Here is a 25,966-nt window from a genome sequence, read left to right as displayed (position 1 = left end):
TGACCTTTCCAGGATGCAAGCCTGGGCAGCATGAGTGGAGGTCCTGGGCTGCCCAGAGAAGACCCCCCCTCTTGACCTCACGGATGGGATCCAAAGGAAAGCAAGATGTTTGGAGACAGCTTGGCTGCTGCAGCTGCCGAAAGGAGGCATACAAGCCGCCATCCAACTGTCTTAGGGACCGCACTCTGCATTTTTGTAGGATTTACTCCATAGCCTATTATTATTATTATTATTATTATTATTATTATTATTATTATTATTATTTTATTTATACCACGCCCATCTGGCTAGGTTTCCCCAGCCACTCTGGGCTGCTTCCAACAGAAGATTAAAAATACCGTATTTTTTGCTCTATAAGACTCACATTTTCCCTCCTAAAAAGTAAGGGGAAATGTGTGTGCGTCTTATGGAGCGAGTGCAGGCTGCGCAGCTATCCCAGAAGCCAGAACAGCAAGAGGGATTGCTGCTTTCACTGCGCAGCGATCCCTCTTGCTGTTCTGGCTTCTGAGATTCAGAATATTATTTTCTTGTTTTCCTCCTCCAAAAACTAGGTGCATCTTGTGGTCTGGTGCGTCTTATAGAGAGAAAAATACGGTACATTAAAACATCAGTCATTAAAAACTTCCCTGATTTTAACAGAAGATTAAAAATACATTAAAACATCAGTCATTAAAAACTTCCCTGAACAGAGCTGCCTTCAGACGTCTTCTAAACATTGTAGAGTTGTTTATTTCTTTGACATCTGATGGGAGGGCGTTCCACAGGGCAGGCACCACTACTGAGAAGGCCTTTCTTCTGCTGAAGATGTCCTACAAGGCAACAGAAGTTTAGGATCCTTCTCCTAGATGGGCTCCCTTCCCAGGTTGACAAGTCCCTTCTGCCCATCACTTCCCTCTGAAGCATGGGCAGAAACCACCCTCTTGACCGCTGGACCCACTCTTGGTCTCATCCGTTCAATCTGCCGCAGCCTGAATTCCCATGCAGGGGAAGCCCCTAGCTCACAGAGGGCTTGAGAACCATTGGCTTCCAATGAGGAAATCCCAACGAAAGAACAGTGGCAAGGAAAATTGATGAGCTATACAGAGTTGGCTGAACTGACATACAAACTGCGGGACAAGGACAAACGTGAATTTAAGGAAGAATGGGAGCTTTTTACAACTTATCTAAAAAGACAACAAAATGAATTGGACTCCTTGGCAGGTTTTGAATAAACATAAGAGTCATACCTCGAGTTGAATATGCTTCAGGTTGAGCGCTTTCAGGTTGCACTCCGTGGCAACCCGGAAGTAACGGAGCGCGTTACTTCTGGGTTTCGCCGCTTTCGCATGCGCTCAAAATGATGTCACGTGCATGTGCGGAAGGGCAAAACATGACCTGCACACGCGCAGATGCGCTGTCACGTCTTACATTCCATTCAGGATGTGAATGGGGTTCTGGAACGGATCTCGTTCGCCTCCTGAGGTACCACTGTACACAAATTTATTAGTTGATAACATGGTAGATATAGATAATGTAAGGACATGTATAATTTTATAACATGCAGAGAGTAATATGTACTGAGAAACCAGAGAGAGGAGCTGAGGGAAGTCTTGGGGGGAAGGGGGGGTTTGAAGGGGGGGGGAAATAATGAATATGATATGTTTTGACAATTTGTTATGTGGAATTTGTTAATAAAAACATTTTTTTAAAAGAGAACCGTCGGCTTCCCTCACCCGGTTGAGCCAGCCAGTCAAAGCAGTTTCACGTGGTGTGACAGCTGTCACATGCTGACAGCTTCTAGGAGCCACAGGTGAGAGCAGAGTGCAGGGTGGGGCCAAAGGTGGGCAAACAACTCCAGAAGGAGCACATGCTCCCCGCCAGAGGTTCTACTCCTCTAACACCCCTAAGGACCCCTGGATGGTTAAGTCCAGTCAAAGGCGACTATGGGGTTGTGGCGCTCATCTCGCTTTCAGGCTGAGGGAGCCGGCGTTTGTCCACAGACATCTTTCCGGGTCATGTGGCCAGCATGACTAAGCCGCTTCTGGCGAACCAGAGCAGCGCATGGAAACGCCATTTACCTTCCCGCTGCAGAGGTACCTATTTATCTACTTGCACTGGTGTGCTTTCGAACTACTAGGTTGGCAGGAGCAGGGACCAAGCAACGGGAGCTCACCCCGTCACGGGGATTCGAACCGCCAACCTCCTGAATAGCAAGCCCAAGAGTGGTTTAGACCACAGCGCCACCCGCGTCCCATTAACACCCCATCCCCTCCAGTAATACAAAAGGAAAGAAGGAATTGGGTGTGTTGTGTATGGAGGTGAAATGAATGTGGTTCATTGTATTGTGTGTATGTGTTTTCTGGTATGGGTGCCATATAAAAATGGAAGAGAAAAAATATTCTGGCTCGCTTCTGCAAATAAGGTCCTGCTGGCACACAGGATCATCTTTTATTTCTGCTTCAAAGTCAATTCCACTCTGGTTTTTCTCCTTCAAGTGCTGGCAGAAGCAGCCGAGATTGAGAAGGGTCCGCAGGGGAGCTCACAGCTCCATTCCTTGACATGAAGAGAACCGATTCCCACCCAAGCCCTCGGGATGAGGTTGAACTAGACGTTTAAATGAAGGCAGCCCCGTATAGAGGAGGGGGTGGGGGAGCCAACGCCAACTTTAAAATTAAAAAAGTGCTAGGGAATATTACGGAATCAAACAATTCATAGCGATCTTCTTTGAATGTATAGTCCACCCAGTCTCTAAGGGCAAGAAGTGGGCAAGAGGAGAGAAAACTGGACCACGCTGCAAATATTTCAATATTCTCCACCCTATTTATGGGGTTGATAAATGAGGTACCAAATTTCTCCAAGGGGAGGGGGAACAATGGTGCTCCTCATGAGCAGGGAGGAGAGCACAGCCTCTTCCTCTCTCCCCATGTTGAAGATGCTGCTACAAGTAAGCAACATACCGTATTTTTTGCTCTATAAGACTCACTTTTTCCCTCCTAAAAAGTAAGAGGAAATGTGTGTGCGTCTTATGGAGCGAATGCAGGCTGCGCAGCTATCCCAGAAGCCAGAACAGCAAGAGGGATTTCACTGCGCAGCGATCCCTCTTGCTGTTCTGGCTTCTGAGATTCAGAATATTTTTGTTCTTGTTTTCCTCCTCCAAAAATTAGGAGCGTCTTGTGGTCTGGTGCGTCTTATAGAGCGAAAAATACGGTAAGTGGTGGGAATGCACGGCCATTAAAGAATTTTGGAATAACATCTACAATGAATTAAAAAAACAATTTAAGTTTTCATTTAAGAAAAATCCTGAAACCTTTCTCATGGAAATAATGTCACCAGATATCAAAAAAAGAAAATAGACCACTTTTTATGTATACCACAGTAGCAGCCAGGATCTTAATCGGAAAAAAAACTGGAAAAGTGGCAAAACACCTACGATAAATGAGTGGCTGCTCCAAATGATAGAATATCTACAGATGGCCATGATGACGGAGAATTAGAGGGTATCCAAAACAGAAAGTACAGAAAGAATGGAAAATCTTTAAAAGAGTATTTGGAAAATTATTACAATAACAAACATCTCCTGGCAGAAATAGAATGATCCTTGTAAAACAACAAGTATGTTTCTTGATATCTGATGAAAACAAAGAAATAAATACAATAATTTGGAACTGTGTGTGAAAAAACTCTAGAAATAATAATACGAGTCTAATCGGAAGTCAAATATGTTTGTTTTGCTTTGTTTTCTTCCTCCTCTTTTCTTTTTTACCCTTCCCTTCACACACACACACCTCTTTTTCTTCCTTTCTTTTTGTGTTTCCTTTCTTGGTATTTCTCTTTGATATGTTAAGAAAAAGATAGAGACAAAAGTGTATTGTGGAAACCTCGGTAAGTTAAAAGTGATTTCTTTATTAGCTAAAGGTAAAGGGACCCCGACCATTAGGTCCCGTCGCAGACGATTCTGGGGTTGCGGCGCTCATCTCACTCTATAGGCCGAGGGAGCTGGCGTTTGTCTGCAGACAGCTTCCAGGTCATGTGGCCAGCATGACTAAGCCGCTTCTGGCGGACCAGAGCAGCGCATGGAAATGCCGTTTACCTTCCCGCTGGAGCGGTACTTATTTATCTACTTGCACGTTGATGTGCTTTCGAACTGCTAGGCTGGCAGGAGCAGGACTGAGCAATGGGAGCTCAACGGCGGGGATTCGAACTGCCGACCTTCTGATCGGCAAGTCCTAGGCTCTGTGGTTTAACCCACAGCGCCACCCGCGTCCCTCTGTACAGGAATACCATCCTGTTATAAGCATTGTGGACTTTGCAGATGGTCCCCTTCTTGATCTCTTACTTGCAGTCTCTCGGATCGCCCAAAAGATAGATTCTTAATTGTTCCAGCCACCCATCATATGCATAGGACCTCAGAGTCCCACTGGGCCAGACCAAAGAGCCATTCATTCTGCCATCTTGCTTCCCACAATGACCTTCCTTGGGGAGCCCAAGCTGTACATGGGGTTCAAGTCCTCTCCCTGCTGTTGCAAACCAGCAAATGGTGTTTCTTGCCCCTGAGCCAGAGAATCTCACTTGCCACCCTGAGCTCCTTGGAGGAAAAGGCAGAATATAAATGCAATAATTAATAAAATATTTTTTTTAAAAAAACAACATATGCCATCTCAGCTTCAGCATCACCCCTTTTTGTCCAGTTTAGGCTCCCATAGCTCTTCCGTTCCGATTCCTACTAATGGAATAAAGATGGCACATTTCGCCTGTAGCCTCCCTCTTCGCCTGCCTCGCTTGCAGAGCACAGCCCACTTCACGTCCCCAGAACAAACTTAGTTGGTCTCTAAGGTGCTACTGGACAATTTATTAATTTTATTTATTTAGTCAGACCCTCCCAATTTGTGATGTATTTGTGATGTATGCATGATGTAATTCTAGGGGTGTTACGGGTATCTTTGTAAAACTGATAAAAGTGGGAGCCATCCTTTGTTCTGGGCTTCTTCCTGCTTCTCCCATGTGGTGGGTGGAAGTCCTGTTGCAAGAGTCCTTAAAAAATAAAAAAAACCAGGCCTGCTGGCTGCTGTTTGGCTCCTATATTTCTGGCTGGTGTCTTTATTTGGCAATCCAAGTGAGCCCAAGGATTTTCCCATAACAGGTTTGAGAAACACGCGTCTTATAGCTGCACTCAGGGAAATAGGTGCCATCAGCTGTTTGTGGAAACAAAAGCACAGAATCATAAGAAATGCAGAGTAAAGCCACAAGCGCTGAATAGAGGTGGTTGCACCCCCAAATGCAGTTCAGGTACCTTTGCAGCTTCCAACGATTACGGGTGTGGGTTTGAAAAACCCACTTTGGCGTTGCTGGCTCCCAGTTCCTCCAGCGATGGAAGCCTCTCCCTTTCCCGACCCAAACACACAACAGAGAAGGGTACAGAAAGCACAAAATTGAAATCTCAGAAAGGGAGCTTTAGAAAGGGTGGGGCGCCCTCCAGTGGGGCTTCTGAGATCACCAGGCAACTTCTATTTGATACCATTGGAGGTTAACTCAAGACCAGGGGTCAGCAAACGTTTTCAGCAGGGGGCCGGTCCACTGTCCCTCAGACCTTATGGGGGGGCGGACTACATTTTTTTTAGGGGGGGAATGAACAAATTCCTATGCTCCACAAATAACCCAGAGATGCATTTTAAATAAAAGCACACATTCTACTCATGAAAAAAACCACTCTGATTCCCGGACCGTCCGCAGGCCGGATTTAGAAGGCGATCGGGCCGGATCCGGCCCCCGGGCCTTTAAGTTTGCCTACCCATGCTCAAGACCTTTGAAGGAAACATGCTTGTTTATTGTATATACAGTAGTACCTTGGTTCTCAAACTTAATCTGTTCTGGAAGTCCGTTCCCAAACCAAAGCATTCCAAAACCAAGGTGCACTTTCCCATAGAAAGTTACAGGTAGGTAGCCGTGTTGGTCTGCTGTAGTCAGACCAACACAGAAGGAATTTTTATTTTGTTTCCCATAGAAAGTAATGCAAAACGGATTAATCTGTTCCAGACTTTTAAAAACAACCCCTAATACAGCAATTTAACATGACTTTTACCACTGATCCATAACATGAAAGCAATAATCAATGTACAGTGCTATAAAATAATTAAGACAGTATTGTAAATGATAAATATTTGTAAAGAAAATATGGAGTTGTTTGTACAATATTATTATTATTGATCTGCTGTAATAAAGCATCACTCCCTTACTCCCGAGTCAGAGGGGCGAGCCAGGAGGCAAGAAAGGCCAGCATCGCAAGCTCACTTAGCAGCAGTGATTCAGGCCCAATCCTGGTGACCTGCGCTCTTCCTCTCTGCCCTGATCCTAACCGGCTTGGGAGTCTCTTGCAAGAGCTGGGCGCATGGAACATGGAACCCTGGGGGTCTCTGTTGCACGGCAACCAGATAAGTCGGCAAAGCAAAGCTGGAGGCCATGTTATCACCCCGGCCTCTGCCCCCCTTCTTCTGTGCCCTTTGGACCATGTGGGGCAGGTGGCAGTAGCCATGGCGGAGAGAGCCCGGAAAACACATGGTCAGTAGTAAAGCATGGGAAGGGTTGGAGGGGGTGCGAGGGGGGGTAGCCTGGCTATAGGGGGCTTCCCCAGTGGGAAGAGATCAGCCTGGGGAGAACAGAGGGAGCTAGGCACAGGCCTTGTTGTTGTTGTTTAGTCGTGTCCAACACTGATTTCAAATCCGGGTACTTTAAGATCTTCCCAATGCACAGAGGATGCAATTCAGAGATTCTCCTGAGTCCTTTTAATTTCAGATTTCTGGAAAGTTAGGAAGCCCCAACATTCCTTAGATTGTTGTTGTTGTTGTATAGTCGTGTCTGACTCTTCGTGACCCCCTGGAGCAGAGCACACCAGGCCCTCCTGTCTTCCACGGCCTCCCGCAGTTTGGTCAAACTCATGCTGGTAGCTTCGAGAACACTGTCCCACCATCTCGTCCTCTGCCGTCCCCTTCTCCTTGTGCCCTCCATCTTTCCCAACATCAGGGTCTTTTCCAGGGAGTCTTCTCTTCTCATGAGGTGGCCAAAGTCTTGGAGCCTCAGCTTCAGGATCTGTCCTTCCAGTGAGCACTCAGGGCTGATTTCCTTCAGAATGGATACGTTTGATCTTCTTGCAGTCCATGGGACTCTCAAGAGTCTCCTCCAGCACCAGAATTCAAAAGCATCAATTCTTCTGTGATCAGCCTTCTTTATGGTCCAGCTCTCACTTCCATACATCACTACTGGGAAAACCAGTAGGCACAGTCTAGTATAAACCAAACCCATTTATTTGTTTATATTTATTTCATAAAAATTTACATACCTGGTTGTAAAACAAACAAACCTCAAAGCAGTCCACCAAAAGAATAAAACAATAAAATTATTAGTAAAAAAACACACAAACCCAGTTATTATCATTATGCATTTATTTATACCCTGTTGGGGTTTACAGATTAAAACATTCCATAAATTGAAAACGTCCATGAACTGTATAAAGACACCAGCATTCTAGATATCTGGGAAGGCTTGTCTAAACAAAGTTCTTTTTAGCAGAAAAGGGTGCAGTGAAGGTGCCTGCTTAGGACACCGTCCCTTTAAATCAGGCCTGTTTGGCAATCGCCAGTGTTTGGGGTCCAGTTTGGGGCAGTGGTTAGAGTGCTGGGCTAGAATCTGGGCGACCAAAGTTCAAATCCCAACTTCAGCCATGAAACTCACCTGGTGGGCCTTGGCCCAGTCAGAGTCTCTCAGCCTCCTAGATCAGGGGTCTGCAACCTTTAAGACAAAAAGAGCCACTTGGACCCGTTTCCGAAGGGGAAAAAAACTGGGAGCCGCAAAACCTGTCATTATAAAAATAACTTTTTTCTCACTTTTTTATTATTTCTTTGTTTGACCCCTCAGAATTACTCCTCCTCATAGAAATAAACGTTAAATTAACAAGTTACCTTTTTGTGTGTGTGTGTTCTTCACTCCCCTTCAAAACAGTGACCAGCGTACATGCCCCCTTTCAATGCAGTGACCAGCGTACATGCCCCTTACAATGTAGCGGGCGGATGGGCAGGAAGGTGACGTCAGGACGGTGCGTGACTAATGCACACACCGCCCCCATGCGACTTCACAGCCAGTACAGCGTCTGCCACAGTGGGGAGTGTCGGGGCGCACAATGCGCCTCCTCCCCTCGCTAGTATCCACCCCGGAGCCGCGGCAAAGGTGTAAAAGAGCCACATGCAGCTCCGGAGCCGCGGGTTGCAGACCCCTGGCCTAGATGCTTAGCGTTATGTACTGAGCTGAACAGGATCCAAAAGGCAGCAGTCTGATTGGTCCTAGAATAGGGTCCAGAATGCAGTAGTCTAATTGGTCCACAGGAGCCACCCAATCCAGCTCCAGGTGGAGGTGAATCCACAACCTGATTGCCCTACAGGTGAACCTGATTGGCCCTGTGGAACGCCCTCCCTCCAGATGTCAAAGAGAAAAACAACTACCAGACTTTCAGAAGACATCTAAAGGCAGCCCTGTTTAGGGAAACTTTTAGTGTTTAATAGGTTATTGTATTTTAGTGTTCTGTTGGAAGCCGCCCAGAGTGGCTGGGGAAGCCCAGCCAGATGGGCGGGGTATAAATAATAAATTATTATTATATTATTATTATTTTCAGGGCAGCGTGTTTGCATTTCTCCTCCTCCTCCCCACTTTCCGCTTGCGGCCTTGCTTTTTCTCCCCCCCCCCCTATTTTTTTTTAATGCTTTATTAATTGAGAAGTGCATAACAGAAATACTCAGTAAATGCAAACAGGAAAAATGGTAACAAATAATCTACAACCATTTGTTCCTCCATTATTTGCCTTTTATCTTGTTTGCAATTCATGCCCGCGTGACCTCCGACCTTCCCTTTTATGTTCCCAAATTATATTTCTTAAATGCACCTTTGACTTGACTGCGGCCTTGCTTTTTCCCCGGCGCAAAACCACCCCGAACCCGGAGCCCGTTTCCGTCCTTCCCGTGCGCTCTGGCGCATAAAAGCACCAGCGCGCACGCCAACTTGGCGCGCGGTTGCCTCGCTTCGCCATGGACGCGATGCTGGCCTTGTGCGCGCTTTCCCGTCGCCGTCGGAACCCCAACGCCCGGCTCCGCGTTGGCTGCCGGGCTTGTGAGTGGAGCGAGCCGGGGACTCTAACCGGGGAAAGGCTTCCTCCTCCCTCTTTTCCCTTTGCGCGCGCGCGGGGGAGGCTCCTTCCCCGGTCGCCACTTTCGCTTTCGCAGCGCGCCTAACCGGAGAGGGACCCTCCTGCGCCGGCGGCTGGTTGTGTGTGCGAGGCCCTTTCTTCTCTTTCTCCTCCTCCTAATCCTTCCTCCTTCCTTCTCTCCTTCCTTCCCCACGTGCAGGCGGCGGCGGCGGCGGCCGGGACGGCGCCATGGCCGGGCTGGAGCTCCTCTACCACTCGGTCTCTCCGGACATCTCCAGCCCGCAGGACGCCTTGATCTGCTACCTGCACTGGAAGCTCATCACGCAAGGCTTCCGCTGCCTCGGCGCCGGCGATGAGGTGAGAGCAGAAGGGAAGGAGGGTTGCCAACGCTCTCCCCCCCTCTCGGCGCCTCTGCCCAGGTGCGCCGCGGCGAAGGGGGCGTGAGATCGTCTTGGGTAGCTGCGTAGTGGCGGCAGGCTGCGGGAAGGGCAGGGGATAAGGCTGGCGTTGCTTTACCAGGCCGGAAAAGGGGGGGGGGAGGTTGCCAACTCTTGCCCCCTCTCTCGGCACCTCTGTCCAGCTGCGTAATCATGCCAGGGGGCGTGGTCTCCACTGGGTAGCTGCGTAGTGGCGGCAGGCTGCGGGAAGGGCAGGGGATAAGGCTGGCGTTGCTTTACCAGGCCGGAAAAGGAGGGGGGTTGCCAACTCTTGCCCCCTCTCTCGGCACCTCTGTCCAGCTGCGTAATCATGCCAGGGGGCGTGGTCTCCACTAGGTAGCTGCGTAGTGGCAGCCTCCCCTTTGGCAGGCTGTGAAAAGGGCGAAGGAGTAGGCAAAGCTTTTCAGCTGTGGGCCGGTCCACTGTCCCTCAGACCTTGTGGGGGGGCGGACTATATTTAGGGGAGGGGGGAATGAACAAATTCCTATGCCCCACAAATAACCCAGAGATGCAGCCCTGTTCAGGGAAGTTTTTAATGTGGGACATTTTAATGTACTTTTAATCTTTGTTGGAAGCCGCCCAGAGTGGCTGGGGAAACCCAGCCAGATGGGCAGGGTGCAAATAATAAATTATTATTGTTATATTATTATTTTAAATAAAAGCACACATTCGACTCATGTAAAAACACGCTGATTCCCGGACCATCCGCAGGCCAGATTTAGAAGGCAATTAGGCTGGATCCAGCCCCCGGGCCTTAGGTTGCCTACCCATGGAGTAGGCTGTCTCCTCTTTACTTCCTGGGGCAAAAAAAGGAGAGGGGTTGCCAACTCTTTCCTCATCTCTGGATGCCTCTGGCCATTGCATCACCGGGCCTCCCAGGCCAGTGAGAAGCAGTGGCCACCAGCCTAGCAGGATGTGGTATTTGTATTATTATTATTATTATTATTATTATTATTATTATTATTATTAATACCCCGCCCATCTGGCTGGGCTGCCCCAGCCACTCTGGGCGGCTTCCAACAAATTATTAAAATACAGTAGTCCATCAAACATTAAAAGCTTCCCTAAAGAGGGCTGCCTTCGGATGTCTTCTAAAAGTCTGGTAGTTGTTGTTCTCTTTGACATCTGGTGGGAGGGAGTTCCACAGGGCAGGCGCCACTACCGAGAAGGCCCTCTGCCTGGTTCCCTGTAACCTCACTTCTCACAGGGAGGGAACCGCCAGAAGGCCCTCGGCAGTGGACCTCAGGTAGAACGATGGGGGAGGAGACGCTCCTTCAGATATACTGGACCGAGGCCGTTTAGGGCTTTAAAGGTCAGCACCAACACTTTGAATTGTGCTCGGAAACATACTGGGAGCCAATGTAGGTCTTTCAAGACCGGTGTTGTGTGGTTTTGGTGGCCGCTCCCAGTCACCAGTCTAGCTGCCGCATTCTGGATTAATTGCAGTTTCCGGGTCACCTTCAAAGGTAGCCCCACGCAGAGCGCATGGCAGTAGTCCAAGCGGGAGATAACTAGAGCATGCACCACTCTGGCAAGACAGTCTGTGGGCAGGTAGGGTCTCAGCCTGCGTACCAGATGGAGCTGGTAGACAGCTGCCCTGGACACAGAATCTTACATGTTGTGCCTTTCCCCATAACTTACTTTCCTCCCCCACCCTCCAAAAGCCCCAGGTGGGAGGTGGTGGTCTCTCCTTCCTTGGAGCTTTTTAAGCAGAGGTTGGGTGGCCGTCCGTCATGCATGATTTACCTGAGATTCTGCATTTCAGGGGGCTGGACTGGATGACCCCCTGGATCCCTTCAACTCGTATGATTCTGTTTTAATTTTGGCTTCCTTTTCCCGTTCTATTATCTCTCTCTCTCTCTCTTTTAAGGGTGTGGCAACCAGAACTGTAGGCTTGCTTTGGTTTTAATTTTTATTGACCTCTGTATCGTAAAAACTACCTAGAGAACTTGGCTGGATATATAGTTTGCAAATGTCATTCTTCCTGCACATGTTGTTGTTATTTACCTGCCCTTCCCCCTAAGGTATAAATAAAAAATATTATTATTATTATTATTATTATTATTATTATTAGGTCCTATGGCACATTGCAGCATTAAAATGTCAGAATTGCTTGTGTATATTTTTTTGTATGACCTACCTTATTTTTACGATTGCATGCTGTTTTTATACTGTGCTTTAATATTGTGACCTGCCCTGGGACCTTAGGGGGAAGGGCAAGTTGTTGTTGTTGTTACTACAATGATAAGGAGCCAATCCAGCTTCCCTCGGAAGGGAGTTCGAGTCTGGAAGCTGCCACCACTGAGAAGGTCCTTTCTAGGCCACATTTTTTTAATGTACATTTTTATTGGTTTTTTTAACATATCATTTCCAACAATCATTTACCACAACTTCTTATCTTATACAATAATTTAGACTTCCGCCAACAACTTCTGAAGATTTTCCATTCTTTATCGCTCGTTCTGCATTTCTTAATTTCTCTATTACTTTTAATTGTCCTTAAGTAATAATTCTCTTCATAGTCTTTCTTGCAATGTTTCAAATAGTCCTCCTTACAGAACTTCTTGCAATCGTACTAGCGTAATCTGTTTATTACAATTGCTTTTCGAATAGTTCCAGGCCACGTTTAAGGACTAGTATCAGACTCAAGGAAGTGCTTGTACTCTTCCTCCTCCCTCCCCAACCCATTTTCCTTTCATGCCGTTTCTTTAACCTGTGAATCCGCTGGTAAGGAATGGAGGTTTTTAAAAATTCTAAGCAACCCGGGTGCCTTTTCAGCTGAAGAGGAAGGTAAAAATGCTTTAAATAGCTAGAATAGTGCCCAAAGTCCACCCAAGTCCACCTTCCACCAGAGGTCAAAGAGATGCAGTCCAGTGAATTTTCAAAAGTTTCACCTGTCTCTTCTGGGGTGTCATTGCACAGCCAGGCGCCAACGAGAGGAAGTCTGAGATGTTGCCTGCCGGGTGGAACGCAGACAGCGACCTGTTCACCCTTCGCTACAGGATGAAGGACGACTCCCGCGACCTCCTGCTGAAGGGGATCATGATGGACGGCAGCATCATCCTCAATGCCATGGTGAGGCGGCTTTGCAGGCGGCTGATAGATAATAATAATGATCTATTATTTATACCCCACCCAACTGGCTGGGTTTCCACAGCCACCCTGAGCGGCTTCCAACAGAACACTAAAATACAGTAACCAATTAAACATTAAAAGCTTCCCTAAACAAGGCTGCCTTCAGATGTCTTCTAAAAGTTTGGTAGTTATTTTTCTCTTTGACATCTGGTGGGAGGGCGTTCCACAGGGCGGGTGCCACTACCGAGAAGGCCCTCTGCCTGGTTCCCTGTAACTTGACTTCTCGCAGGGAGGGAACCGTGAAAAGGCCCTTGGAGCTGGACCTCAGTGTCTGGGCAGAACGATGGGGGTGGAGACACTCCTTCAGGTATACTGGACCAAGGCCGTTTAGGGCTTTAAAGGTCAGCACCAACACTTTGAATTGTGCTCAGAAACGTACTGGGAGCCAATGTAGGTCTGTCAGGACCAGTGTTATGTGGTCTCAGCAGCCACTCCCAGTCACCAGTCTGGCTGCCGCATTCTGGATTAATTGCAGTTTCCGGGTCACCTTCAAAGGTAGCCCCACGTAGAGCGCATTGCAGTAGTCCAAGCGGGAGATAACCAGAGCATGCACCACTCTGGCGAGACAGTCTGCGGGCAGGTAGGGTCTCATCCTGCGTACCAGATGGAGCTGGTAGACAGCTGCCCTGGACATGGGAAGCTGCCTTATGTAGTCTGCTGGGCCCATCTGGCCCAGTATTGTTTCCACTGGCTGGCAGCAGCTGTCTAGGATTTCAAGCCCTACCTAGAGTTGGTGCCCTTGGGTCCTTCTGCACGCAAGGAAGATGCTCTGCTCATGATCTGTGGCCCTTTTCCAGCAGCAGAAAGGTCTTTGCTAGAGCAGGAATCTCTTCATCTCAAGGTCAGGGGTTCGATCCCCACGTTGGGCAGAAAATATTCCTGCACTGCAGGGAGTTAGACTTTCCTGTTTGGTTCAATTGTACTTATTTACCGTATTTTTCGCTCCATTGGACGCACCGGACCATAGGAGGGGGAGAACAGGGGGGAAAAAATTTTCTTGTTCTCCCCCTCTAAAACAAGGTGCGTTCCAGGTACATTCACCAGAGCTTGTGGGGCTGGTGGTGGAGGGAAGCGCTGCTTTCCCCCACCGCCAGCCTCAAAGATCCCTGAAGCCTTTGGAGCGCAGCGCCCCGCTGCCCTGCAGAGGTTTGCGTGCAGCCGTCCCCAAGCTAGAGCAGCGAGACGGAGCCCTCCCTCTCGCTGTTCTGGCTTGGGAACAGCCTTGCTAGCTTCTGCAGGACAGCGGGGTGAAGGCACCGTCCCCAAGCTAGAGCAGCGAGACGGAGCGCTCCGCAGTGCTCCGTCTTCCAGTTCTGGCTTTGGGCTTAGCAGCGCAGCCTGCATTCGCTCTATAGGACGCACACACATTTCCCCTTAATTTTTGGAGGGGGAAATGTGCGTCCTATAGAACGAAAAATACGGTAATTTGAGCACTGGAATCCGTTTTTTCACTGCCTGGGATCAAACCTGCCGTATGAGGATAATTGGAGAAGAGTGCCTCTGACCATGTGCAGAGCGAGATTCCTTCCCAGCTCCTTTAATCCCACACAAGGCGGTACAACTTTCAGGAGGGAGATGTTCCTTGCTGCCCCCCCCCACACACACTCAGTAGGGGCTGGGCTCATATTCTTCCCGCTTTTCCACCTCTGTCCTTCCCAAACTCAGCTCTGTCTCTTTTCTGTTTTCCCTCCAGGATCCCAAGTTACAGAAAGTGACAGCTTTGACCTTGAAAGTGTCCGACTTCGTCGACCCGGAACACCTGGCTGATTTTGACAAGTAATTGCACCTCTTTGTAAAGGTCTTGGGTTCATTCGGAAGAAGAGCGATGTCTGTTTCCAAAGGGGCCCCTGGGTTGGGGGAGACATGTGTGGCCTTTCCACAGCCGTGGGAACATAAGCCGAGAACCCCCAGCCAGATCAGATGTGCATGGGGAAAACTAATCATCTTACGTTCAATAGTGGGCAAGCCAAACACATATACAGTGGTACCTCGGGTTAAGAGCTTAATGTGTTCCGGAGGTCCGTTCTTAACCTGAAACTGTTCTTAACCTGAAGCACCACTTTAGCTAATGGGGCCTCCTGCTGGAGCACGATTTCTGTTCTCATCCTGAAGCAAAGTTCCTAACCTGAGGTACTATTTCTGGGTTAGTGGAGTCTGTAACCTGAAGCTTCTGTAACCCGAGGTACCACTGTAGTACATCATTTTATTTGCATGTTGTCTTTCCATAGTTCAAACCATGCTCAAAGGCAGTTTGCAACATGTAAAAGTACACCATTGCAAACAAAACAAAAGGAGTCAGAAACAAGAAAATAATAATAATAATAAAATAATTTTATTTATATCCCGCCCTCCCCAGCCGAAGCCGGGCTCAGAGCGGGTAACAACAATAAAAGTAACACAGTTTACATAAAATCATAATCAATTAATTGAAATGCATTCTAAAATCAATTCAAAATCAAATTAATGGCAACCATTGGGCTAGAGTTCTGATAACACGGAGTCATAGAATCATAACAGCTGGAAGGGACCTGAGGGTCATCTAGTCCAACCCCCTGCCGTGCAGGAATCTCAGTTTAAGCAGGAATCTCAACATCAAAAAGTACACGGCCAAATTAGGCATTTTCCCACTGATGGGTTTATGAATTATATCCCACCTTTTCTCCAAGCAGCCCAAGGCGGCATGCACTGTTCTCCCCCCATCCTTGTTCCATCCCCCTAACAACCCTGTGAGGTAGCCCAGGCTGAGAGGAGCAACTGGGCAGGCTTTTTCAGGAGACATTGAGTGACTGAGCCTGAAACCTCTTGTGGGCTTGTTCTCTGCCAGCAGTTAGATACCTTAGACAGCCCTTTTTTAAAGAAACATAATGGGGCCCAGGATACTCTAAATATTATTTTTTTGTTGTAGAGTAATAATAATAATAATGCAGTCATACCTCGGGTTACAGACGCTTCGGGTTGCGTTTTTTTGGATTACAGATGCGCCGAAACCCGGAAGTACCGGAACGGGTTGCTTCAGGGTTTCGGTGGTCGTGCATGCACAGAAGTGCTAAATTGCGCTTTGCACACATGCGGCGCTGCAGGTTGTGAATGCTGCAGGTTGCAAACGTGCCTCCTGCACAGATCACATTTGCAACCCGAGCATCCACAGTAATAAATTTATTATTTATACCCCACCCATCTGGCTGGGTTTCCCCAGCCACTAAGGGTGACTTCCAACAAAAGATTAAAAATACATTAAACCATCAGCCATTAAAAACTTCCCTAAACAGGGCTGCCTTCAGATGTCTTCTAAATGCCAGATATCTTTGACATCTGATGGGAGGGCGTTCCACAGGGCAGGTGCCACTACCAAGAAGGCCCTCTGTCTGGTTCCCTGTAACCTCACTTCTTGCAGGGAAGGAAACAACTATAAGGCCTTCGGAGCTGGACCTCAGTGTCTGGGCTGAATGATGGGGGTGGAGACACTCCTTCATGTATACTGGACTGAGGCCGTTTAGGGCTTTAAAGGTCAGCGCCAACACTTTGAATTGTGCTCGCAAGCGTACTAGTACAGTGGTACCTCAGGTTACATACACTTCAGGTTACAGACTCCGCTAACCCAGAAATAGTATCTCGGGTTAAGAACTTTGCTTCAGGATGAGAACAGAAGTCATACGGCAGCAGCAGGAGGCCCCATTAGCTAAAGTGGTGCTTCAGGTTAAGAACAGTTTCAGGTTAAGAACAGACCTCCGGAACGAATTAAGTACTTAACCCGAGGTACCACTGTATGAGCCTCAATGTAAGGTCCAGAGACACCCTTGTTATAGCAGTTAAAACAGTTTCCCACTGTGTGGTTGAAACGGAGATCTCTAATCCTGCCTTCTCTCCCGCCTCAGAGTGTACCAGAACACAGAGGAGCTGCAGGCACAGGTCACGGCCCACATCGTCTCTCCCTTCGAGGCGGCCAAAGAGAGGAGCGTGGCCAAGGAGGAGCCCCGGCGTGAGCGGAACCCGTCTCCTCCCAACCCTCCTGACCATGACCCGCTGTGGATCCCGCCTCGCCATCCCCACGGCAGCCGGCAGCCCAACTGGTAAAGCCCCTTGTAATGCGGAAGAGAGTGAGGAGGGACTGGCTTTGGTCCAGAGGTTGCCCCGGGGATGCTCCTAGCATAGCTGTCAACGTTTCCCCTTTTTTAAGGGAAATTCCCTTATTCCGAATAGGATTCCTCGCAAGAAAAGGGAAAAGTTGGCAGCTGTGGCTCCTAGGTTCACATGTGCAAGGCTGGATCCTAGCACTGAGCTGAGCGTTGCTTAGATTTCCTTCTCTTCTCGCTTTATTTTTAATTTGCATTTTATTTATTTGTTAACATTCTTACATTACATCGGTAAACGTTGTCATATTATATTACAGAACTTACTATAATATAATTTCCAACGTGTATACATAAATTATATACGAATTTTATATATCTAGAAAGAAAATGAAACAACAAAAAAAGAAAGAACAAAGAGGAAAAAACAAATCCCCCCTCCCCCCAAAAAATCATGTACACATACCAGGACACTAGACTTCCTGTTTTTCCTGTTGTATATTCCTTTTTTTACAAATGAATGTACTCTTATTATGTTATATTTCTTTACATATTATCTCATACATTCCTATATAAAAATGTGCTCCTGGTCTTATTTCTCAACTCAGTCTTACTCCAACGTCAATCAAATGCTAGCATAGATAGCGAACCTTTACAGTGGTACCTCGGGTTAGATACGCTTCAGGTTACAGGCACTTCAGGTTACAGACTCCGCTAACCCAGAAATAGTGCTTCAGGTTAAGAACTTTGCTTCAGGATGAGAACTGAAATCGTGCTGCGGCGGCAGCGGGAGGCCCCATTAGCTAAAGTGGTGCTACAGATTAAGAACAGTTTCAGGTTAAGAACGGACCTCCGGAACGAATTAAGTACTTAACCCGAGGTACCACTGTACTGTATTTTTGAACATATGTTTTATATCTATCCCACTTTTCCATAAATTTTTGTTTTGAATTGCCTCTCAGGGTATTGGTTAACTGCACCATTTCAGCAAATTCTTGTAGCTTGTAATGCCAGTCTGTTACTGTCAGGGCTTCTTGTTCCTTCCATCCCTTTGCCACCAAAGTCCGAGCTGCGGCCGTTGCATATAAGAACACCTCCATAAAGGCCTTCGGGATGTCCCTGCCAACAGTGCTTAACAGAAATGCCTCTGGTCTTTTAAAAAAAGTTATTCCAAACATTTCCTTGTCTTCTCTGATCTAATCCTGACAAGACAGTAGTACTGTTTTGGGGGGACAGGGGGCGGGCTGGTCTGGAGGATTCCCTGGTCCTGAATGGGGTGACTGTGCCCCTGAAGGACCAGGTGCGCAGCCTGGGAGTCATTTTGGACTCGCAGCTGTCCATGGAGGCACAGGTCAATTCTGTGTCCAGGGCAGCTGTTTATCAGCTTCATCTGGTACGCAGGCTGAGACCCTACCTGCCCGCGGACTGTCTTGCCAGAGTGGTGCATGCTCTGGTTATCTCCCGCTTGGACTACTGCAATGCGCTCTACTTGGGGCTACCTTTGCAGGTGACCCGGAAACTGCAATTAATCCAGAATGCAGCAGCTAGACTGGTGAATGGGAGTGACCACCGGGCCCACATAACACCGGTCCTGAGAGATCTGCACTGGCTCCCAGTATGTTTCCGAGAACAATTCAAAGTGTTGGTGCTGACCTTTAAAGCCCTAAATGGCCTCGGCCCAGTATATCTGAAGGAGCATCTCCACCCCCATCGTTCAGCCCGGACACTGAGATCCAGCACCTAGGTCCTTCTGGTGGTTCCATTGCTGCGAGAAGTGAGGTTACAGGGAACCAGACAGAGGGCCTTCTCGGTAGTGGCACCCACCCTGTGGAACACCCTCCCTTCAGATGAGAAGGAAATAAGCAGCTAACCTATCTTTAAAAGACATCTGAAGGCAGCCCTGTTTAGGGAAGTTTTTAATATTTAATGCTGTGTTGTTTTTAACATTCGATTGGGAGCCACCCAGAGTGGCTGGGGAAACTCAGCCAGATGGGTGGGGTATAAATAATAAATTATTATTATTATTATTATTATTATTATTATTATTATTATTATTAGCCGAGAGTGAAAACACTGTTTCCGTTTCAGGCCAGACCCCATGGGGCCCTTCGCTGTTGGAGGAGAAGACCTGAACCCTTTTGGGTAAGTCAGTCCCCTTTACCTGAAAGGCTGTTCTTTAAAAAATAAAAATAAAAAGTTTACAGCTCATGTTCCCCCATGGATTTTCTTCAATCTCCCCAAATTCTTCTTGCTCAGGAGCCGGAGCGGTGGGATGATCATGGATCCGCTGCGTTCAGGGTTTCCAAATCCCATTCTCGACCCGTCTTCAGGACTCCCCAACAGGCTGCCTCCAGGATCCGTTCCTCCTGGCGCCAGATTCGACCCCTTTGGACCCCCTGGGGCAAACCGGAGTGGGTAAGTAGGGGAGCAAGTTTGCAGGGAGGGACAGGGAAAGACACTGGCCTAGGATGTCAGCGTTGAAAACATTGCTGCGTTCGAGACATTTTCATGCCAGGGGCGGGAAATCGAAACAGCTGCTCCCTTTTCACTAATTGAACCAATAATTAAGTCAACCCGTACCCAGCAGAAACAATAGCATCCTGTCATCTGCAGGAGCTGCAGAGATTTAGCTAGGTTTTAAGAATGGGGCCTGCTTTTCAGGGTTGCCATAGTTCAGAGTCAGTGCATCTGCTTGGAATGCAGAATGCTGCTGGTTGGATTCCTGGCGTCTCCAGGCAGGGAAGGGAAGGGCACACACTCTCTCTCTCTCTCTCTCTATATATATATATAAAATTTGTTCTTGCATGTGAAACTGAAAATGCAAAAATAATCTCCCTCTCTCTTCTCTCTCTCAATATATACACACACAGAGACACACACACACAGAGTTTATTTTAGCATTTTCAATTTTACATGCAATACCAATAAAATAAAATAAAACCAAACTTAATAATAATAATTTATTATTTGTACCCTGCCCATCTGGCTGGGTCTCCCCAGCCACTCTGGGCGGCTTCCAACAAAGATGAAAAATACATTAAAACGTCACACATTAAAAACTTCCCTGAACAGGGCTGCCTTCAGATGTCTTCTAAATGTCAGGTAGTTGTTCTCCTTGACATCTGCTGGGAGGGCGTTCCACAGGGCGGGTGCCACCACCGAGAAGGCCCTCTGCCTGGTTCCCTGTAACTTGGCTTCTCGCAATGAGGGAACCGCCAAAAGGCCCTCGGCGCTGGACCTCAGCGTCCGGGCAGAACGATGGGGGTGGAGACGCTCTTTCATATAATAGAGACATAATTCCCCTTTGACTTCCCTCCCCCGCTTTTGTGGATCCTTATATAACGCTTTTCTTCTGCATCTCCTCCATAACTCCTATAAATCCTTCGCCAAATCCACCATTCAAATTTTTGCTACAAGTTTTCCATCAAGCCTACTGATGAATGTCATTGTTTGCAATCATTTTTCAAATACATTATAAACCTGGGCTGGGAATGGCTCTTGCTGGAAACCCAGCCAGGGTAGAGAACGCTGCTAAAGCTGACCTGATGGTCTGGAATTACAGTGGTGCCCCGCAAGACGAATGCCTCGCAAGACGGAAAAACCGCTAGATGAAAGGGTTTTCCGTTTTGGAGGTGCTTCGCAAAACGAATTTCCTATGGGCTTGCTTTGCAAGACGAAAATGTCTTGTGAGTTCCTGCGGGGTTTTTTCCCTCCCCCCCTTTTTCCCAAGCCGCTAAGCCGCTTATCAGCTGATCCACTAAGCCGCTAATAGCGCTAATCCGCTAAGCCACTAATGGGCTTGCGTCGCAAGACGAAAAAACCGCAAGACGAAGAGACTCGCAGAACGGATTCTTTTCGTCTTGCGAGGCACCACTGTATAGAGATAGGAATGCAGGAATCGCCTCCCCCAACATGGGACTCAAACCCGCAACCGTGAGATTAAGTAGTCTCATAGCTCTACTGATGGGTGCATCTCCAAGTCTGAGTATAACACAGCTTCCTTTGCATAACCCCCAGAATTGCATAATAAAACAAATGCAGACAAACGGGCTGAAGGCCCCCAACCCATTTTCTAGCAACTTAGACTCTAAACCAGGGGTCAGCAAACTTTTTCAACAGGGGGCCAGTCCACTGTCCCTCAGACCTTGTGGGGGCCGGGCTACATTTTGAGGGGGGATGAACAAATTCCTGTGCCCCACAAATAACCCAGAGATGCATTTTAAATAAAAGCACACGTTCTAATGTAAAAACACGCTGATTCCTGGACCGTCCGCAGGCCAGATTTAGAATTAATAATAATAATAATAATAATAATAATAATTTATTTTATTTATACCCCGCCCTCCCCAGCCAAGACCGGGCTCAGGGCAGCTAACACCAGGTATAAAAACAATTGGTTGAAATACAACTTAAAAAACAAGATTGAAATACAACATTAAAATGCAGCCTCATTTCAGCAGAAACTCAAAAAACTTTTTGGGGAATGAAAACGTCAAGTCTTCACCAAGGCCAACTATCCAGACTGGTCCTACGTGGGCCAGAAAAAAGCTAGGGAAGTCCCCAAGTAGAAGTTCCATCACAGAAGGAGAAAGGAAAAAGGAAAGAGGGGATCAAGTTGATTTCAAGCCAAAGGCCAGGCGGAACAACTCTGTCTTACAGGCCCTGCGGAAAGAAATCAGATCCTGCAGGGCCCTGGTCTCATGAGACAGAACGTTCCACCTTAGTTTGCCTACCCATGCTGTAGACGGAATGGGTAGCATTTTATTCTTGCTCACCCTTGAATGTGGGGAGTGGCGGTTGATGCTCTTTGTTCGCCTTCCAGGCCAAACCCCGACCACCTGCCACCACCCAACTACGACGACATGTTCATGTGAGGACTGCTGAGGAGCTGCTCCCCTCGGGTTGATCGGCACTCATCTCTGACCCCCCAAATGTTTGGGGCACGGGCTTCCGTCTGCAAGCAGGCCACCACCCTGTCTCCTGCTTTGATTTCCCACCACATAAACCGGAAGAGGAAGGCGTGTGCATAGAAATGTGTATATATATATATATTTCCCCCCTCTCTCTTCCCCTGCTGCCCCAAACACTTTAGGTTGACTTCCCCGTCACCCTGAAACGGCAAGCGCCCGTGAAAAAGGACGGCTGTGCTCTTAACATCTGCTGGTGGGTTGGTTTTCGAAGGATGCGAAGGGCCAGGGAGGAATTGTCCCGTTCCAAAACCTGGGTGTGCCCAAGAACCCAGTTGGCCACTGCTGGGTTCTGACGCCAATCATAGCAGGGGCAGGTAGGGAAGAGTTGGACCAATCGAAAGCCCGCCCTCCAAAATGCCTCCGCCCTCCCCAGCTTGTCACTCAAAACAGTTTCCAACTTAAAAACCCCTTTTTTCCTTGAAAGGCCATTCCCACCCCCTATTTTCCTAGCTTCTGATGAAACCAACTGGCTACCTGGCAAGAAAAAAAAAACCACCCACAAAAAAGGCTTTTTCTCTTCCCAGGTGGCACATTTGAGTTGGCACAGAGCGGGCTGGTAAGAAGCTGAAATAGCAGCAGGGTGAGCGGGTGTTAGTGGCAGGCAAATTGAGTTGGCTCCTTGGTCTGGGCTGAGCTGTTTATAAACAGTGTTTTGCTGCTTGCATCCCTGTCTTGAGATGATGTGTTTTGCTTTTTAGAGGGTATCTCTTGCATGCTGGCTCGAGAACAGGTTTCCCAAACTGGAATTCCCTCCAGAAGTCTAGGACTATAATCCCCATCAGGCTCAGCTTGGGGTGGGGGAGGCAGCTGGGTCCCCAGAACTGCCTCTGAAAGCATAGTAACTGTGGTTCCCCTTCTCCAGCTGCCACACACACACACACACACACAGCCGTCCCCAGCAAAGTAGGCCCAGATCAACCTCTTTGTGTTGCATGCAAGGACGTGGACTTCCTTTGCGGGCTCTGTGCCTTTTGAACTGCAGGCTGGCAGCAGAAATTCAACAGGTGAAGTTTCCTCCTTTTATACTAAGGAACAGCATCCCTCTCCTCGCTCGGCTGCTGTTAAGGGAACAGATCCATTAAAAATAAAACACACAATAATATTGGATAGCGTACATGCAAAAAAAGGTCAATTGTTTATATCTGTCTCTGCCACTTGCGGACTTGGATTCTGTTCCCCTTAAGTACAAAAGGGCTTTTTATGCTGTTTTGGCTTCTCTGGGGACGAGGGCTTGAAGTGGAGGCGAACATATTCTACCCTCTCCCTTCAGGATAGGGAGCTGGCCGGCCAACACTGCAGGGCTGTGTGGAAAAGGCTTGCCCCGCCCCCCTCTCTTTGGCCAGAAATGGCGTTCTCTGCCTTATCTTCCAGGCGCTGCCAAACAGCGTTTCTCGCACAAGGGGAACCTGTGACCCTCCGGTCATCGGATTCCCATCAGCCCTGAGCATCGGCCATGCTACCTGCAAGCGCTGATGCGAGTCCGTCAGCATCCATAGAGCATCAGCCTCTCTGTCTCTGATGCGGCTGAAAGACTTAGCAGTATACTCTGCCTTAGAGCAAGTTCCCGCAATCCTTTTCCAGCACGGTGGTCACAGTGGCCTTCGAGTTAGCTTTGTGTGTCTGTGAAAGAGAGAGAGAGGACAGTTTTCTTCCTCTACTTGGCGAGTTTCTATTATTCCGCCCCGTCCATCCCTTCAAAGAGGAGGCACTGCTGTGATTTTTCAGGTCAGCTGATATTATCAGATTGTTTTTTCCTGCAAGGCTTGCAGCCGCCACAAGATGGCTTAAAAAATAAATAAATTGAAATTGCGTGATTCTCTGAGTGGTGCAGCTGCTTTGCTCTTCACCACGTCACTAGGAGGTCTTGGGAACTGCCTGCCAACAGAGATGGCAACATTTCTGCTTGGAGCAGTTACCACACCAGGCAGGGGGCTGTTTGGGTGTGGGCTGGCAGCACATGACTTCTGAAAGCCATCTAAGCTCTTAAGAAGCACAGGGAGTAAACCTGGAGCGTTCGTTTCCCCTTGGGGTGTTTCAGTGGCTTGGAGACTTCCAAACTGCTTCATTTTCTACTTGCTTGAGAACAAAAAGCGGGCGATCCCTTCTCCACAGGGACTTAAGTCTCTACAGACAGGCTGTGATTTGATATAAGGACTGTGTGTGTTGTCATAGGGGTGACCTGAGGAGGTGTGTTGCAAGTTAACCCCTTTAAAGTAATAATAAAAGTTCGTGCTCTTTCACGCGGTGGTGGTTGATTCTTTGGGCGATGACACTCAGACGACTACCATAGATCCATAGTCCAGCCCCCTGCAATGGGAATCTCAGCTGGGTAGTGTGGAGGTGTGCTCTCTGTGTCACCAGGACTTAAATGCTGGCGAGAAGCACGATGTCAAAAGTATATTGCATGTTCTTGCTGGAGAGAAGAGGCTTCTAAACCCTAGCCTGTTCTTTCCCCGCAAAGCCCCATGAGGAAGGCATTGGGTTAAAGAAATTTTAAAAAATTCAAATAGCTGAATCAAAAGCTAAGGCAATGGATAATAAACCATTAGGCCAGCTCCCACCATAAGGTAAAGGGACCCCTGACCATTAGGTCCAGTCGTGGCCGACTCTTGGGTTGCGGCGCTCATCTCGCTTTATTGGCCGAGGGAGCTGGCATACAGCTTCCAGGTCATGTGGCCAGCATGACTAAGCCGCTTATGGCGAACCAGAGCAGCGCATGGAAATGCCGTTTACCTTCCTGCTGGAAGGTTCCTGCTTTTGAACTGCTAGGTGGGCAGGAGCAGGGACCGAGCAACGGGAGCTCACCCCGTCGCGGGGATTCAAACTGCTGACCTTCTGCTTGGCAAGTCCTAGGCTCTGGTTTAACCCACAGCGCCACCCACGTCCCTTCGCCCCCACCATACTGGACTACAACTCCCAGCCAGCATGACCAATACCCAAGGATGATGGGATATGTAGTCAGCCTTTGTTGGGGGCAAACATTCCCCGTTCCTAGTATAAAAGCAGACTCGCAAAATAAACTCCAGAACTGTAGTTGTCTGCCTCTGGTCCATTTTGCCAGCTGATGTGCTCAGTGTGTGAATTGAATCAATTCCACCCCATTTGAGAAATACTTATCTCTTGTTATCCTAGCGGACTGTTATTTGATTAAAATAATTGCCACTCACTTAATTGTTTGCCTTCAGATAGGATTGGCTGGCTAATCAATTGAAATAAACGAGCCTGTTGCCGAAATTTCAGTACAGTCATACCTCATGTTACGTTTGCTTCAGGTTGCGCGTTTTCAGGTTGCATCCTGCGGCAACCCGGAAGTAACGGAACGGGTTACTTCCGGGTTTTGGCGCAGGCGCACAAAATGACATCATGCGCAGAAGCGGGTTGCATTCTTTTCAGGTTGCGAACGGGCCTCCGGAACAGATCCCGTTCGCAACCAGAGGTACCGCTGTAGATGTGCCTTTCGAGATAAGAAATGAATGGAAAGACAATTTAGTAAAGGAAAGCAAGTACAGGGGATGCTTGGGTTGCGAACGTGATCCGTGTGTGATCTGCGCACATGTGGGTTGCGATTCAGCGCTTCTGCACATGCGCGGCTGCCTAAACCCGGAAATAACGTGTTCTGGTACTTCCGGGTTTCGGCAGTCCGCAACCCGAAAAAACGCCACCTGAAGTGGCTGTAACCTGAGTTATGACTGTATCAACCATGGAAGGGAGGGTCATCTCAGCACCAATACTCATTCAAGTTCTCCCTGTGAGAACTACCCCACTAGCACATAAGAGAAATGCAGCTGGCAGACTAGTTAACTCCCAAGATGTGAGCAACTGTAAAAAAAGAAAGAAACTGCAGCAGGGAGTCCCGCAAGTAGTCTCAAAGTAACTCAATAGGATGTTGAGAGGTGCAAGCTGGAACAGGAACACAGATCTATGTATAAAGGGTAGAAAAAAACCATCTTTCTGTCTGGGTGGGTCACTTTTGTCCCAGGAAAATGCAGAGAAATAGCTTGTTGGTGTGAATCAGGAAGAGAGTGTTTCTGGTCAGTGGGGGAACTAAAGAATTTAATGCAACTGGGATTAAGCACACAGGATTTCGCTCACGGACCACGGACTACTGTACAAGTGAGAGAGGAATGAAGTGGCTGAAGCTCTGGACAGAAGCACACTGCGCTGCAACACTTAGTTTCAGGCTCGAGT

The 25,966-nt window shown here is 48.0% G+C and overlaps 1 protein-coding gene across 1 annotated transcript; it reads left to right on the top strand.

The window, feature by feature from the left end:
• Nucleotides 1–6,384: 6,384 nt before the first annotated feature.
• Nucleotides 6,385–24,018, top strand: PSMF1 (proteasome inhibitor subunit 1). The gene is made up of 8 exons (XM_081196608.1): nt 6,385–6,534; nt 9,366–9,523; nt 12,526–12,678; nt 14,432–14,514; nt 16,614–16,808; nt 18,897–18,950; nt 19,065–19,223; nt 21,631–24,018. Exons 1-8 carry the CDS (start codon nt 6,507–6,509, stop codon nt 21,680–21,682), a joined length of 882 nt encoding a protein of 293 aa, XP_081052734.1. The 5' UTR covers nt 6,385–6,506; the 3' UTR covers nt 21,683–24,018.
• The last annotated feature ends 1,948 nt before the right edge of the window (nt 24,019–25,966 follow it).

Source organism: Podarcis bocagei (assembly GCF_964188305.1).
Source record: "Podarcis bocagei genome assembly, chromosome: 5".
Taxonomy (NCBI): domain Eukaryota; kingdom Metazoa; phylum Chordata; class Lepidosauria; order Squamata; family Lacertidae; genus Podarcis; species Podarcis bocagei.
Note: the sequence above shows the minus strand (reverse complement) of the source record. Positions and strands in the feature narration are given on the sequence as shown.